General features: G+C 42.9%; 1 protein-coding gene across 2 annotated transcripts in view; it reads right to left on the bottom strand.

Annotated features, from left to right (window-relative positions):
• The window catches only part of KCTD15 (potassium channel tetramerization domain containing 15), a gene marked incomplete at both ends in the record, with an annotated part of 50517 nt that overhangs the window by 32745 nt on the left and 4025 nt on the right, over positions 1-13747 (bottom strand). Inside the window, 2 exons of one of the 2 annotated variants that reach the window (XM_080637679.1) lie at positions 3384-3559; positions 5023-5040. In XM_080637679.1, the coding sequence (XP_080493805.1) occupies positions 3384-3559; positions 5023-5040 (194 nt within the window). Of the gene's footprint in view, positions 1-3383; positions 3560-5022; positions 5041-13747 lie in introns of those variants that run through there. The other variant, XM_080637678.1, reaches the window with a different exon arrangement.

Below are 13747 nucleotides of genomic sequence, written 5' to 3'. Positions count from 1 at the left end.
TCTAACCCTCTTTGTCACACCAGTTGTGCACTGCTCGAGTTCCCTCCTTCTTAGGTGTATTTATGTAGCCTATAAAAATTTACCGGAAAGAGGGCCTCTGCCCCTGTTAAAGTCTAATCTGGCACCCTTCACTTATGCAAATCTAATCAATGGAAAAATGCTTTTCTCTCAGCAGCTGCACTAATACACACAACATCATCAAAGACTGTCAAAGTTGCTCTGAAACAACTCTGGTATCACTGAAATGCAAGAACTGGCCTCCGACTTCGTATCACCAGCCATTCATTCATGTGAGTAAGACTTCCAGAATCAGGTCCTTTCTCTCTCCAAATCAGAGCCAACCACCTAACTCGGGAATAGCCAGGCAGAGCCAGCTGAGTGGGCTAAGCAGAGTCAATCCTAACAAATTATAATAAGAAATCTACCACGCTGGCTGCTGTCAGCCGTAATTTATATCATACCAGAGGGGTGACTGGAGAGCAGGTATAGGCAGGAACTGGTCATACCTATACTTGCTCCTGCTGGGTTTGATCTGGCAAGCTGCTGGGAGCAATCCCCTCCCTTCAAAATCAAAGTGAACTGAGTTTGTTCAAGACCTCACATGACTGGACCTCCTCAAAATACTATGGAGTATAAACATGATTTGATGATTTATTTTCTTCTGTTTTCCACTAGTGTGTGATGTCTCTGTGTATGCACACCCTAACTGTATTTATATACACGCTAACAATCTGTATGTGTCCTTTAACATTCACGTACAGTACACACTACAAGCTGAAAGTCTACTTAGGATTTTGGAGCACTGATAAAGAAATAGACATTGTGACACAAACAGGAAGCGTTATTTCCACAGCTTTCAATTTTAGAGAGTACAAACTGCATGTGACTGGGGCTATGATTTAGCAAAGCACTTCAGAGTATCAGCTTACATCTTTTGCTGAAATACAATGTACAAATATAATTTCTTAGATTTGGAGTATTAAACTCACCCTTAAACCAAGAGTTTAATATGCTAACCAAAGTAATCCAGGAAGCTCTGCGTGAGATGAGTATGGTCACGCCTCTATCTGTGGCCACACATGTTATCACTGACCACAAGCTAACAGTGCTTGGGCATTAATTCCAGATGTCTTGCTCAGAAAAGCTATTGCTTTCCTCCTGCACTTGTGACAGACCTGGGATTCCTCTCCCAGCAAGACCACCGTGAAGATAAGTCTGTGCCTTACAGAAGATACACACCAGGGCAGCAAAGCACCATCAGGAGCTTCAACCGTCCCCACTGAAATCAATGCAAGTACTTTGCCTTAACCAGGAATGAGAGCAGGCCAGACTTAATGGAGGGTAACCAACCAAGTCTACTATGCAGCACTGCAGAGAAACATATTTCACATAAATAAATAAATAAATAAATAAAGAAAGAAAGAAAGGGGGGAGGAGGAGGAAACAGATCAAGGTGCGCCCTTTGTAATAACTTGATAATGTATCTAGCAATATTCCTACATGGGATGCTGGATAAAATTGTCATCTAAAGATTTCATCCTGCAAGCTTTTGAAAACTGTAGCTTGACCAGCTGAAAAAGCATTCAACCCTTGTAAGATAACACAGGAACAGAAACAAAAGACAGTAAACAGCAAAATATCAGGCAGCACATGAGCTCTGGTCACGATTTTGTACTTTCAGTTTTAACATAGTACAAAATCTGAAGAAATACTTTTATTACTATCAAACGGAAGGTTTTAGATCAATACCCTATAATCTTTAAATAAAATCTGTGAATTTATATATATTCTCCCAAAGCTTCCATAACTGAAGTTTTCATTAAGTAAGTCTGATATTGGGTGTATTTTAAAAATACTGTTAGCAGTGATATTTTAAAATGTGGAAACAGACGTGCTACTCTATTAGAACTACTGAATCTTTCCTGTATTTTTTTATATTATGAAGCATTTTTCTGCTTCTCTGCTATAAATCTCTCCCCACTGAACAGATTTCTTCTCTATGATTAAAGTAGTACTACACAGACATCATTAAACAGGCATTGTCCAGAAAAATCATATTGTTTGGCCTGATCATAAAATACAGGTATTTCAGTAATTGTTTCTCTTCCATGCATAATTTCAGCAACTCCCATTCCTTAGAATGAAATCACAGCCATATGCTTTATGACATCAGACGTGTTTCAAGGTGTGTCCATAAATGTCATTTATTGCTTGGGAACCTGCCAAATCTGTAAAAATACCTCGTTCTTTTAAAGGAAAAATCTTCAAATGAAACAAGAGCTTTACATTGGCTGTCATACCAAAAAAAAAAAAAAAAAAAAAGACAAAAAACCAACCCAGATCTGTCCTTTATGAAAAGGCCATGCAGGTAGCAAAACCTTTGGCAATGAAACCTGCTGAAACCTGCTGACCTGGGCTCTGGTTTGGAGTCAAGAGTGCCTCCTTTACCAGCCTGCTGGGCATCCTGACACTGCACATCCGCACCTTCTCTTGGTTACGTACGAGACACTGGCCCTTCTGAGAAACAAGCAGTCTGAATGATGAAGAGCTCAACTGGTTTAGTGATCATAACTGTAAATCAAAATCAGGTAGGTCTTAATACGCTGCTCCAATGACCATGCTTTAGCCATTAACACAGCAGTTTCTCCCACACTACCAGCACATGGCTGATGCTGTCCAGGATCCTCCACCCTTCACACATCCCGTGGGACTGGGAGCACACACAAATATACTCTCATGCCTCATCTATTCATAATTGGGCATATATGGAGTCTAATCTGCGATAATGTTGGCCAGATCTAAATAAATCTTGCCAGATGTGTCACCAACCTGTCCAGCACAAATCAGCTACCTTTAAGCACACAAAGATTCAGTCCTGTCTGCAGCTACAAGCAGACAGAGCAGGTCAGCTGGGTGGCCACTGCCCAAAGGAAATGACCACTGACAGTGAGGCATACAGCCACCACTGAGGTTATGATTTTGGCTGGCCAACAGAAGCATTCCTGAGTCCCAGTATAACAAAGCCATACGGTTTTCTTAACGAAGAAGAAAAGGATTTCCCCCCTCCAAAATATGAAAGAAAGATGTTTCTCGGTACAGTTGGAAATAATCTAGAGCAGCACACCAACAGGTGTTTCAAACACACTGGCAGAGTGCAGAAGACGTTAAAAGAGAGAATGAATAGACTCTCAAAATAATACATAAATTTTACAGGCTTTTTTTTCTGTAGAAGCCTAGTGAAGTTACTGTATAAATCAGAAACTGAATTATTCATAAGTGGTGAATAAATCGTATTTCACATTGAAATATTCCTCACAGGTACATGTCTCTCTCCACGCAATGAACAGAAATGGGCAACGAGCCTGAAAACACCAAGGTCTTACCTGGAATCTGGGTACTTCGTCAAGGTAGCCAAGCTGCTGGTGTACATGTGTCCTCCTACATCGATATGCACGGGAGCGTTCGACTTGGTGAGTTGCGCTGGGAGAGGAATTCCTTGAGCAGCCAGAGGAGAAACCGGGGACCGTGTTAGAGACAGACGGGACATGCTTCTTCCCTCCTGCAAAAGGAAAGAAAAAAAGAACAGTTTCTCTTAAATCTACCAGTGTGTTACCTTTCTTTCCAGTGTGATCACAGATCTAATCAGATCATTTTTGCATCTGCCTGATCACATATTCAGTTAACAAATTATTGCCACCACTGTAATTAAGTGTATTTGCATCATTTTCTTCAAAGTACCAGAGGGGAAGAGAAAGATGCTTATTAGCAATAAGAAATCATGAAAAAAATTTTTCAAGGTGTCAGCCTCAAGGGGCATAAAACAAACTGCAAAATTCTAATTAAAGGTCGCGGGCTTATGTGTTAGATGTGAAATATCCCCTGACATATGAATAACCAATTTGTGAATCGGGATTCAGGCATTTTTGCAAGTTTGTCTCAGTAACAAGACACCTCTAAATTAGTGACTTCCTCAGTACCTAAGGCATTTAGTTTATACACGTAGTAAATTTCACATAAAACTAAGATCAATTTTCTGGTTTACTTTCAATAATTGTGAAATAAATGTATGATATTCAGTTAAGCCTTAATATCAGACATAAAGAACTAACAAGCTTTCAAACTGAAAGCAATTAATACCTGGAAGCAGTGAAAACGGGAAGGTAAGTAAACTGACACATGCTTTCATGGCAAGATGCGTGAGAAAGTACTGTACAATCTGGCATGCGAAATTACATATTCAACAATCCACCTAACGTTTACTACCCTGAAAATACTTGAAAATCGGTGAAATTTCTGAATCGAGTCCAAAAATCCTCAGCTGACATACAAAGCAAAAAAAAAAAAAAAAACCACAAAATACTGAAATGTCTTAAAAATGAACAGGACAACCATAGCGAAAGAAAATTCCTCAATTCTCTTCTGGAAGAAAAACATAGCTTATTCTGCATGAAACGTGTGTCACAAAGCTGATTTCAGTTAAATCGGTACAAACAGCATACATGTCAAATGGAAAAAAAACCTTTTATAAAAGTTTAAGAAAATGTCCATCTATTCTACCCCTTATGGGTAAAGCAACATATGCAAAACATTATAGTTGAAGAAATTTCTGAATATAATCTAATTTTCTTGGTATTTTGTTCTGCAAGCATGCTACCAAGCACTCAGGCTCTTCCTTATATCTGACAAGCACTTTACATGCAGCATGGCAAAGTGAATTCCCATTTCTCCCGCATTACTTTGACAATCTTTCTTAGAAATCTAAAGCTGGTCTTGCCTTTCTCTTAGCAGTATTTTGCACAAGATGCCTGCCTACTCACTTGATGAACATAGAGTCAGCAACAATTCTTTGTAAAAACAAAAAAAATAAAAAAGAAATAAAAATCTGAGCTGTATAGAAAGGGATTGAGAAATGTTAATACATCTGGACAGCTTCACAAAGTCACTGCAACATCTCCATTTACTGTATTCCATCTTGGTTAGCTCCTAAGAATTTCCTGAATCTACAGCACAGAAATACATCACCCCATTATGAATCCACATCCTTTCCTCCTCAGAGGCTGGACAGACATCTGCACTGAACACGAAGCAAATACCAACTCTGTCTTTAGGACTTCTGTGTCAGCCGATGCAAAATTGGGCATTAACATTTTTACTACAGCACCACCTTCAAGGAAAGTGATTGAATCCTTTCATGACTGAAAATGTTGCTTTCTTGTTTCCCACAAGAGCCTGTTGTGGGCAATCTTCAATATGTCATAGAATATAAATAACAGAACTAACTTTTAAAAACAACTTAGTGTGTAAGTACCTACAGTATTTTAGCGACATGCTTACTAATCTGTGGGGGCCTCATCTGTCTGCCAACACAGATAAAGGTTTTTGGTAGGGTTTTTTTTTTTAACTTACCAAAGAGCACCGCAAACTCATGTTCACTCTCTACTTCACTTAAATGAAAGGGTCAGAAGATCCAGGCTGAATGTCAACCCTGTCTTTGTTCAGACCCCAACCATTATCACTAATGATAAAGGTGCATGGTACAGAGCTGCCTTAGAAATATATCTCATGCAGTTTCACAAAACAAGTGCCTACTTAGGGCTTATCTGCACCCCTTGTTATAATTTCCAAATGAAATCAAAGGACTTCCAGTCTTCTGTAAACGTGTCTTACATTTAACCATTTGTCTTGAAATACAGACTTCAATTTTAAAATATGCAGATAGCTAAAGATCAAGTGATCTGAATCTATTTGTGCATATTTAAACACCGCTGCTATCTTAGGATTGTGTTTAATGTTAGTGTACCAGTAAATTCCTTGATCTGTAGAGAGTCTGAGATTCTCAGTGAGGCCATACTCACACAGTAGATATTTAATTTATACTATTCACTGGAGGGACCTTTTGAACAATCCTCTGCTTTTGGCATCTCTCAGCTAGAGCATGTGTTGAAAAAACACTTAATTATAGAAAATCACTGGAAAGCTAAAATAGTTCTCAAACTTTTATGGCTTTTCATACTTACTGAGGGTGCCACTGGCTTTCCAAGGGAGAGGAGGAGAATGGGAATTACAGTAAAGGCTTTTCCCTTGGTTGGAGACGATTCATATTAAAAAAATGAATCCTACATTTTTATTAAAGTTGTGGAATTCAATCATTTTCGTATGAGCAAATTATCAGGGGGCATAATTGCTAAGCATCACAAGAAGGGCACTGAAAACACTCTTATCACTCAAAAAAAAAAAAAAATCCCTATTTCTTAAAGTATCGCAACCCTATTTCTAATGACTCCTTCCTCTTCTTAATGTGAAATGCAGCTAAAATTCATCACACTGAGTAATGTACTTACTTTATGCACAAAGCAAAATCCTAAATGTATTTATCCAGCAAAAGTCTTTATGCACATATTTTCTAATACTGATGTGAAAATTAAAACCTTATGGGTAAATATCACAGAAACACTAACAAACTTCATTTATTAAACCATGTAAAATAATCCTTGCTCTTTAGTCGCCTACAACAGGATACAGCATCCCAACTAGTAGCACAGGCGATAACCCTGCTCTAATAAGTAACACAGAAACCTGCTGAAGGCAAAATCAATAGAGCCTGATTCCCAAATTATGTGAATATTTAGTTTTTCCAACATTACACACCAAGATCTTTTAGAGCCAGCTTATCTTTTTCTGCCTTTCTAAGCTAACTGCATAAGTACTGCTTGTAAAAACTATTTGCCCATGCAAAGTGAAATAATCACAATGCCATGCTCATTTACACACAAAATGATTTTGTGTCCCATTGTGCTCACAGTTGTTCAGCTCTCTAGGGGTGATTAAACTAGCTATGCTGCTACAGCTTGAGATGATTTCACTGAATCGTTTCTCCATGAAGTTGCTTCTTTGCTAAGCTGTTATTTTAACCATAAAAGGTAAACAGAAGGCAGTTGTAAGAGCTCCATTCAGCTCCGTGCCCAGGGCTATAACCCTAGGGCAGAGAATGCTGAAAGACTGCAGAATTTTCCAGGGTGTTGCCTTTCTTGCTCTAAAGCCTTTAGGAATACTGTTCATTTAATACACACTCTAGATGATACATTTCAGATCCTACTAAAAGAAAGACTTCAAAAGTGTAAGAACTTTTGGGCGGATGAAGCTTTCCCACCTCTGCACATAGCTCAGGGCCATGGTAACCAATACTGCTGTTGGATGTTGGGAAAATACAGCAGGAATAAACCGTGCAGAGCAGACATAGAGGGACAGGGGAGGTGAAAGGTTGCAGGGTAGAAACCGGCAGCAGGCTGAAAGGGGCAAAGAGAAAGAAAGGGAGAAGAATGAAAAAGGAGGCTGCTCGGAAGGAGGGACAAAGTTAAATCAAGAAGCAGGCACTTAGACTACAGATGGGAAGCAAGACTAATTAAGGATGTAAAAGCGCTTTGTTTCTAAAGTTTATTGTTGCTAGGATAAAAATTAATTGAAACTAATGCTGTTATTCACTCGCGCAGTTTAATTCCTTCATGCACATTTAGGACGTGAGCTGAGAACTGCAGGTTTAAGGACCTGCCATGAGGCAGCTCTTTCCCCCGGGGGGCCGGGGCCCGATCCAGCGCCTGTAGAGCTCCGGCTCACGCTCCCCGGGACTGCTCCCAGGCCGGAGTCAGGAGGGAGGAAGGGGAGGGAGCTGTGCTCCTCCCCCTCTCTCCCCCGAGACCTCCATTCCCATGCCAGCAGGCCCTGAAGAGCTCCAGGGTAGGCTCCCCGCGCAGCCCAGCACCCCAGGGCGGTGAGCGGCTGCAGGAGTCACCCGCGTGGCAGCGCCGGCGCGACCGGAGGGACACGGAGGCTGCAGACCCGGCAATTACCTTTGTCTACACACCCAGGGAGGGCTACCGCTCGGGTCTGCCCCTGGAGCCACCCCGAGACAACCGCTCACGCCGTGAACCGGGCCTACAGACAAAGCGGGGCGAAGGGGGGGGGGGGGGGTGTTGCAAACCACGGGCTCCACGGCTCCAACACTGAAACTCAGTGAAGGTTGTGCACACACGTGCCCCCCTCCCCGCTGTTTCCCTCAACGGTGGACCGAGTGACAGAGGATATGGTGCCCAAAACTTTTACGGAGGGGAGAGGGGGCAGCTCCCTCCGGAACTCTGAAGAAAAAGCAAATTAAAAAAAAAAAAAAAGAAAGAGGCTTCCCCCCTTCCCAGCCCGCCTATCTCCAGCCTATTTAGTGCAAGTTTCACGTCACCCAAACGCCTTTCCAGGCGTGATGTCCAGGGAAATCACCAGCAAGCAACGCACCCGATCACTCAACTTCTTCCTTTCTCTTTTTAAACACATTGTGTGCCCACAGGTAAAATAAAAAAAAAAAAGAATAAAAAAAAAAAAGAGGCAAAAAAAAAAAAAAAAAAAGCACAACATGGCGTCCTTTACTTATTCCCACATAACAAGAGAGGAGATGTCTTAGATGAATGCAAGGGGAAAAAAAAAAAAAAACACCAAAAAGCCAGCCCCGAATCCCCGCTCCTGCACATTTTCCGCGCAGCCAATGGTGGTGAGCATTAGCCAGGCTAATGTATTAATTTTGCAGAAGCGTGCCACATTGCATGCAGGAGCAGAAATGCAAACTATAGCCTAGAGTGGTTTGAAGTCTACCCCAAACCAAGCCTTCCACTCTCACTGGCGCCAGAGTTTCATTCACAGCCCGCCCGTCTTTTCCATACGCGCCGCTCCCCATTGTCGCCCGCCTTCCCTTTGTGCCGAGCCGCCCCGCCGCCAGCCCCCGCGCCCCGCTCCGCGCTGCCCCGCGCACTGCCCGGCCGACCCCCGCGGCTCCGCTGTACCATGCGAGAGCGCGGAGCGAGCCGCGCTGCCTCCGCCGCGCTGAGGCTTGGCCGTCGTCTTCAGAGCCGGGGCCGGGGCGGCAGCGCGGGCACCCCGGGCCGCGGGGCTCCGCCGGCGCTGCCCATGCTGGAGCGGAGCAAAACAAAACATACACACGCAGACAGAGACACGGCGCTATCAAAGCGGGGCGGCTGCAAACGGGTCCTGTAGCTTTAAAAAAAAAAAAAAAACAAAAAAACCGCCCCTCTGCCGCTTCTCCTGCGGAGCCAAGACCCGAGTTAGTTTGAACAGGCACTTTCAAAAAAAAAAAAAAAAAAAAAAAAAAAAAAAAAAAAAAATTTAATAAAAAGGAGGAGGGGGGAGCGGGAGAAGGCGAGAGCGCGGTGCGCCGCGATGCAATGCGATGCACGGCACTGCGCGCACTGCGCGCTCCGGCCCGGGCAGCCGCGTAGCCGCCGCCGCGTTCCTTACCTTGAGCACGGAAGAGATGTGCAAGCCCCCCTTTGGCTTTGGGCTCTGTTGGGTTTGTGTGTGATGGGCTCAGCTTTTGGCTTTTATTACTATCTTTGCTCCGCAGATCCTGCTGTGATTATTATTATTATTATTTTTAAAGCTCCTCTGTCTCTCCTCTCCCCGTTTTTGCTGCCTCTTTTTCTATTTATTTTGTGTGTGTGTCTGTGGATGTGTGTGTGTGAGGGGGAAAAAAAAACCTTTAAATGAAACTGCCGAGGCTGTTATGAGAAGAAAGGCAATAATCCCGTCTCTAAATAACAGAGGGAAGGGAGAAGAGGAGGAAAAAAAGCGAATTCTTGCTCAGGGCTTTGCAAACGCCTGCAGGGCAGAGGATTAGGCTACAATTAGCTCAGCCCTTTGCTCTCGCCCTAGCTAATTTTGCGATGAAAATTGGATATTTTCCCTTCCTTTTGGTGAAGGTCTCCAGATTTATTCTTACTTCCCCCCCCCCCCCCCCCGAATAAAATAAAACACAACCCTTGAAAATGAAATCAGGTTGGGAAGGCGGCCGGCTCCCCGGCTCCGCAGAGCCCCTCCGCGCAGAGAAGCGCGGTCGGAGCAGGAGCCCCGCTCAACCCCGCGGAGCGCTGCCCGGCCCTGGGGATAACGGTTCGGTGTTGGGGAGGATCAGGCCACTGTCACGTCCTTCAACAGACTTACTGAAAAGAAGAAGGAGGAAAAGGGGGATGGGGGGTGGAAGGGGGAAAAAAGCTGATTTTAATCATTGTCATTTGGTCTGATGTAATATTTCCCCAGGCGTTTTCAACTAGGCATAAATTTTCAGCTCCCAAATAAGTAACACAGGGCACGTTTCTCACATTTCTTGACTCCTCTGTTACAATTAGGGTAGCACCCACTCTGCACTTGTTGATAAACTAGATCAAGTTCAAAAATAAATAATAATTTAAAAAATAACCCCGACCTCCCCCTTCCCCCCCGCAGCACCCAGCGCCGCCGGGGCGCGGACGGGGGGTCTCGAAAGCGGAGGGGGCGCAATTATTCGCCTCCCTCCCTCCTGTCTCCCCCTCCCTTTCACCCTTTGCTAATGTCTCGCATTGTAAACGCCAAATTTCCTGTAGGCCATTAAAACCAAATGACGTCTATCGACATGCATTGTGCTATTGCGGAGCGCCCTGGCAGCCCGCCCCCGGCCAAAAGCGCCATTTCAATTAGAGAGCGCGGCGCAATGGCGCGGGGCTCCGCGGGCGCGCACAGCGCCCGGCCCGGGCGGCAGGGGGGGAGGGCCGACAGGGACACCCCCCACAGAAATCTAAAAAAAAAAAAAAAAGGCAGAAGAGCCCTCCCTCAACTTTCAGCCAAAGACGCGGGTCTGCCAATGCCCGCGCGGGGATGCGCGTCCTGCTCCGCGCTGCTCCTCGCGCAGGTTTGGGGGAAGCAGCCGAGCCACTCCATGCTTCCCAGCCGGCGGGGTAACCCCAGCGCTTGGCCGCCGTGCCCAGGGCAGCGGGATACCGCCGCCTACCGCGCCCGCGGAGCGCTGCCGGCCGCCCAGCCGCGGCATCAGCTCGGGCTGCAGCGCCTACTAGTGCCCAGCGCGGCCGCGTAGCGCAGTTATGCAACGCTGCGCGGCGGCCCGTAAAGGTCAGGTCGGCAGCGCGCAGGAGGGGTCTGCGGACCGTATCCCTGTTGCGCTCCGTCCACCGTCTCTTCCCGAAGCAGGAGAGAAAGGCAGGACACCCTAAAACTGAATATTTTTTTTTTTCAAAGTTCTCTTCCGTGGCAGGAATAAACAGAAACTTTTCTCCTAAGGGTAGCTTTTTTTTTTTTTTTTTTTTTTTTTTTTTTTTTTTGAGTACAAACTACAGGAGAAGAGGGAAATTTTCTCATTAAAGTTACATCCCTGCAGTTAGTTCAATTACTTGATATATGCAGAAGATGTTGTAAATTTAAAGATTTAAATAGCTTACAAAGATGCCGGAGGCTCCATCAGTTAATTTCCTTAATTTATGGATTTTTAGCTGAGCTTCTGAAATGAAAAGGAGAATAAGAACTAGGTCAGCAGAGAGATTTGCATCCAGAACAGACTAAAATTTGTTTTTCTTGACCATCCCCTCAGCCCAGGTGCTACTTTGTGGGGATCACTGTCCCACCTCTGACCTCCAGGCTAGGACACCCATTTGCCTGTGTGAGCACAGCACAAAGGGGTGGATTTTATTCTAAAACAACCTGCTGCTTCACCTGATTGCCGAACGAGGCTGTAGCCTAGGTAGTCTCATTTCTTCAGCTCTTGGGTCAACAAGTGGGTATGGGAAAGATGAGCTCCACTGAAGCTCAGTGACCTGTCACACAGCCTGAGTTTCACTCAGCTTTCCCATAGGAGTGTGGGCAGACTCTTTGGGATGACTCGGCATTGTGATTTTTACTTCTTATGTGAATTACTAACTGCTAAATGAAAAATAAATATGAGAATCTGAAACAGCAATCAGAGCATCATAAAAATAGAATGCTTCTGTATCCAGGCACAGGAAAGAGGGAAAAGAAGATCCAAAAACACGGTGCTGAACAAAAAGTAGAAATTGTGTTTTGACTCATCCCAACTGGTCTGTGACAGGTACCATTTAACTGTGCTGTGTGGAAATAGGATGCAGATTGATTGGTTTGTTTGTAGATGACAGCAAAGACACAGCAGCACTGGGGATGGAGAAGGCACGCGCGGGGTATGTAACTCGTGTGGGATTGATTTTACGGTATCGAAGAAAAGGACAATGTACTTGAGAGCTTTGAGTTTTTTCTTGCTTGTATTAATGCTGAGGGTAATAAAGGTATGCATTACAGCTCTATACGCACTCACTCCTTCCTTTCTTCTCACTTCGGTGTGTGAATGCTTTTCTGTTGTTGTGTTTCAATGTGCATGAATATATACATACGAATTAATACTTAAAAGATTGATACAAACTAAACAGTTTTAGGAAGCAACATTGCAATATGATTAGCATTGGTGTTCGTGATTTAACATTTCTTTTCCCACTAGATGAAGTTTCTAAGATTTGCAAGGTACGTGTCAAGGACGGGTATATAAATGGATTTTTATTTATTCACAACTCCAAGACTAATTGCTTCTCTTTGCCTGAAGGCCAAGAGATTGGTTTTAATATGACACTTCAAAAGTATTCATAGAACTACAGAGATACTAAGTGTCATTGTTTAAGAGAGAAATCTCTCTATGCTACTTGTGACCCTGAAAATAAAATCTTCCAATGTATTTTGAATCCTAATGTTTTTCAGAGTTTCACTTAAAGCTCAACTATTAAGAAGTGTACAAAGGAGAGTATTAAATAGTATGTAGTGAACAAAAAAAGAAGAAATACTTCTAGAACTGAACATAACTTATTTTCTCAACAACTCTATTATCCTCCCTATAAAGCAATACAAAATTTATAACTGGAGATTCCTGAGCTCGGTTACAGGATATTATAATCAAAAGTGATAAGTTGTAACTTATCATAGGTGTTTTAAAAGTTCTTGGCCAAATGACCAGCCTATGTTTACTAAGAGACTAAATACTTTAAAATAAATACTTTGGATTTTATTTTTCTTGCCAGCAGTTCTTTGTATCCTGTGCAGATGTTTTAAAATAGAATTGGACAGAACCTTTCTGTAACCTGTTTTTTTATCTGATTATTCAACAGTTCATTTTGCTTTTATTTTTCAATAAATAAGTAAAAAAATGTTGACACTCTTAAGACAAGCCCATAGAGAAGCCCATAAAGAAGCCCTGCTCATTTTTCTCCTTTTTTTTCTTTTTGGGGTGTGTGTGTTCTCCGAAAGTAACAAATTGTGGATATTTTACAGGACTAGATTGTGAAAAGATGCAGATTTGAATGAATATAAATTTCCTATCAAAAAGATATTCCAAATATATTTTGAAATTATCAGATTTGAAGCTTACTGACAGTGTGAAAGAAAGTGTCCTGAATTGAAAAATAACATTGACCTCTTCTACACTGTACTATTCAAATCAGAGTAACAACTTCCAGTTGATATTTATTGTTCTTGAAGGCCCTGTACTTATGGTAGTAGGCCTCACCCTGACTTAGTCCTTACTCCTTTTCTTATATTATGTGTCTTACCTTGAGGTTTAAGCCTGACTTAAAGATTTCTTACATTACATACCTTAACCCAAGGCTTGATCCTGTTCACAGTGATGATATTCCCACTGACTGCAAAAAGTGCAGGAAGAAATCCATGGGCTGCCTGACCCTTCACTCTGGGCATTTGAAGATAAAGCAGTAAACAGGAGAAAAAATTGATCATTTCCTGAAATGTTTAAAGCAGATAAATGAGAATTAGGGGGTTGTTCCTTTACAACAAATGAATTTATGTTAAATGTACATTAATACTCTTTGCAGTCACAATTAAGACACCACTGTAGTCTAGATGGACTTTT

The sequence above is a fragment of the Psittacula echo genome (assembly GCF_963264785.1).
Source record: "Psittacula echo genome assembly, chromosome: Z".
NCBI lineage: Eukaryota > Metazoa > Chordata > Aves > Psittaciformes > Psittacidae > Psittacula > Psittacula echo.
The sequence above is the reverse complement of the archived record's forward strand: the minus strand, read 5'-3'. Positions and strand labels throughout refer to the sequence as shown.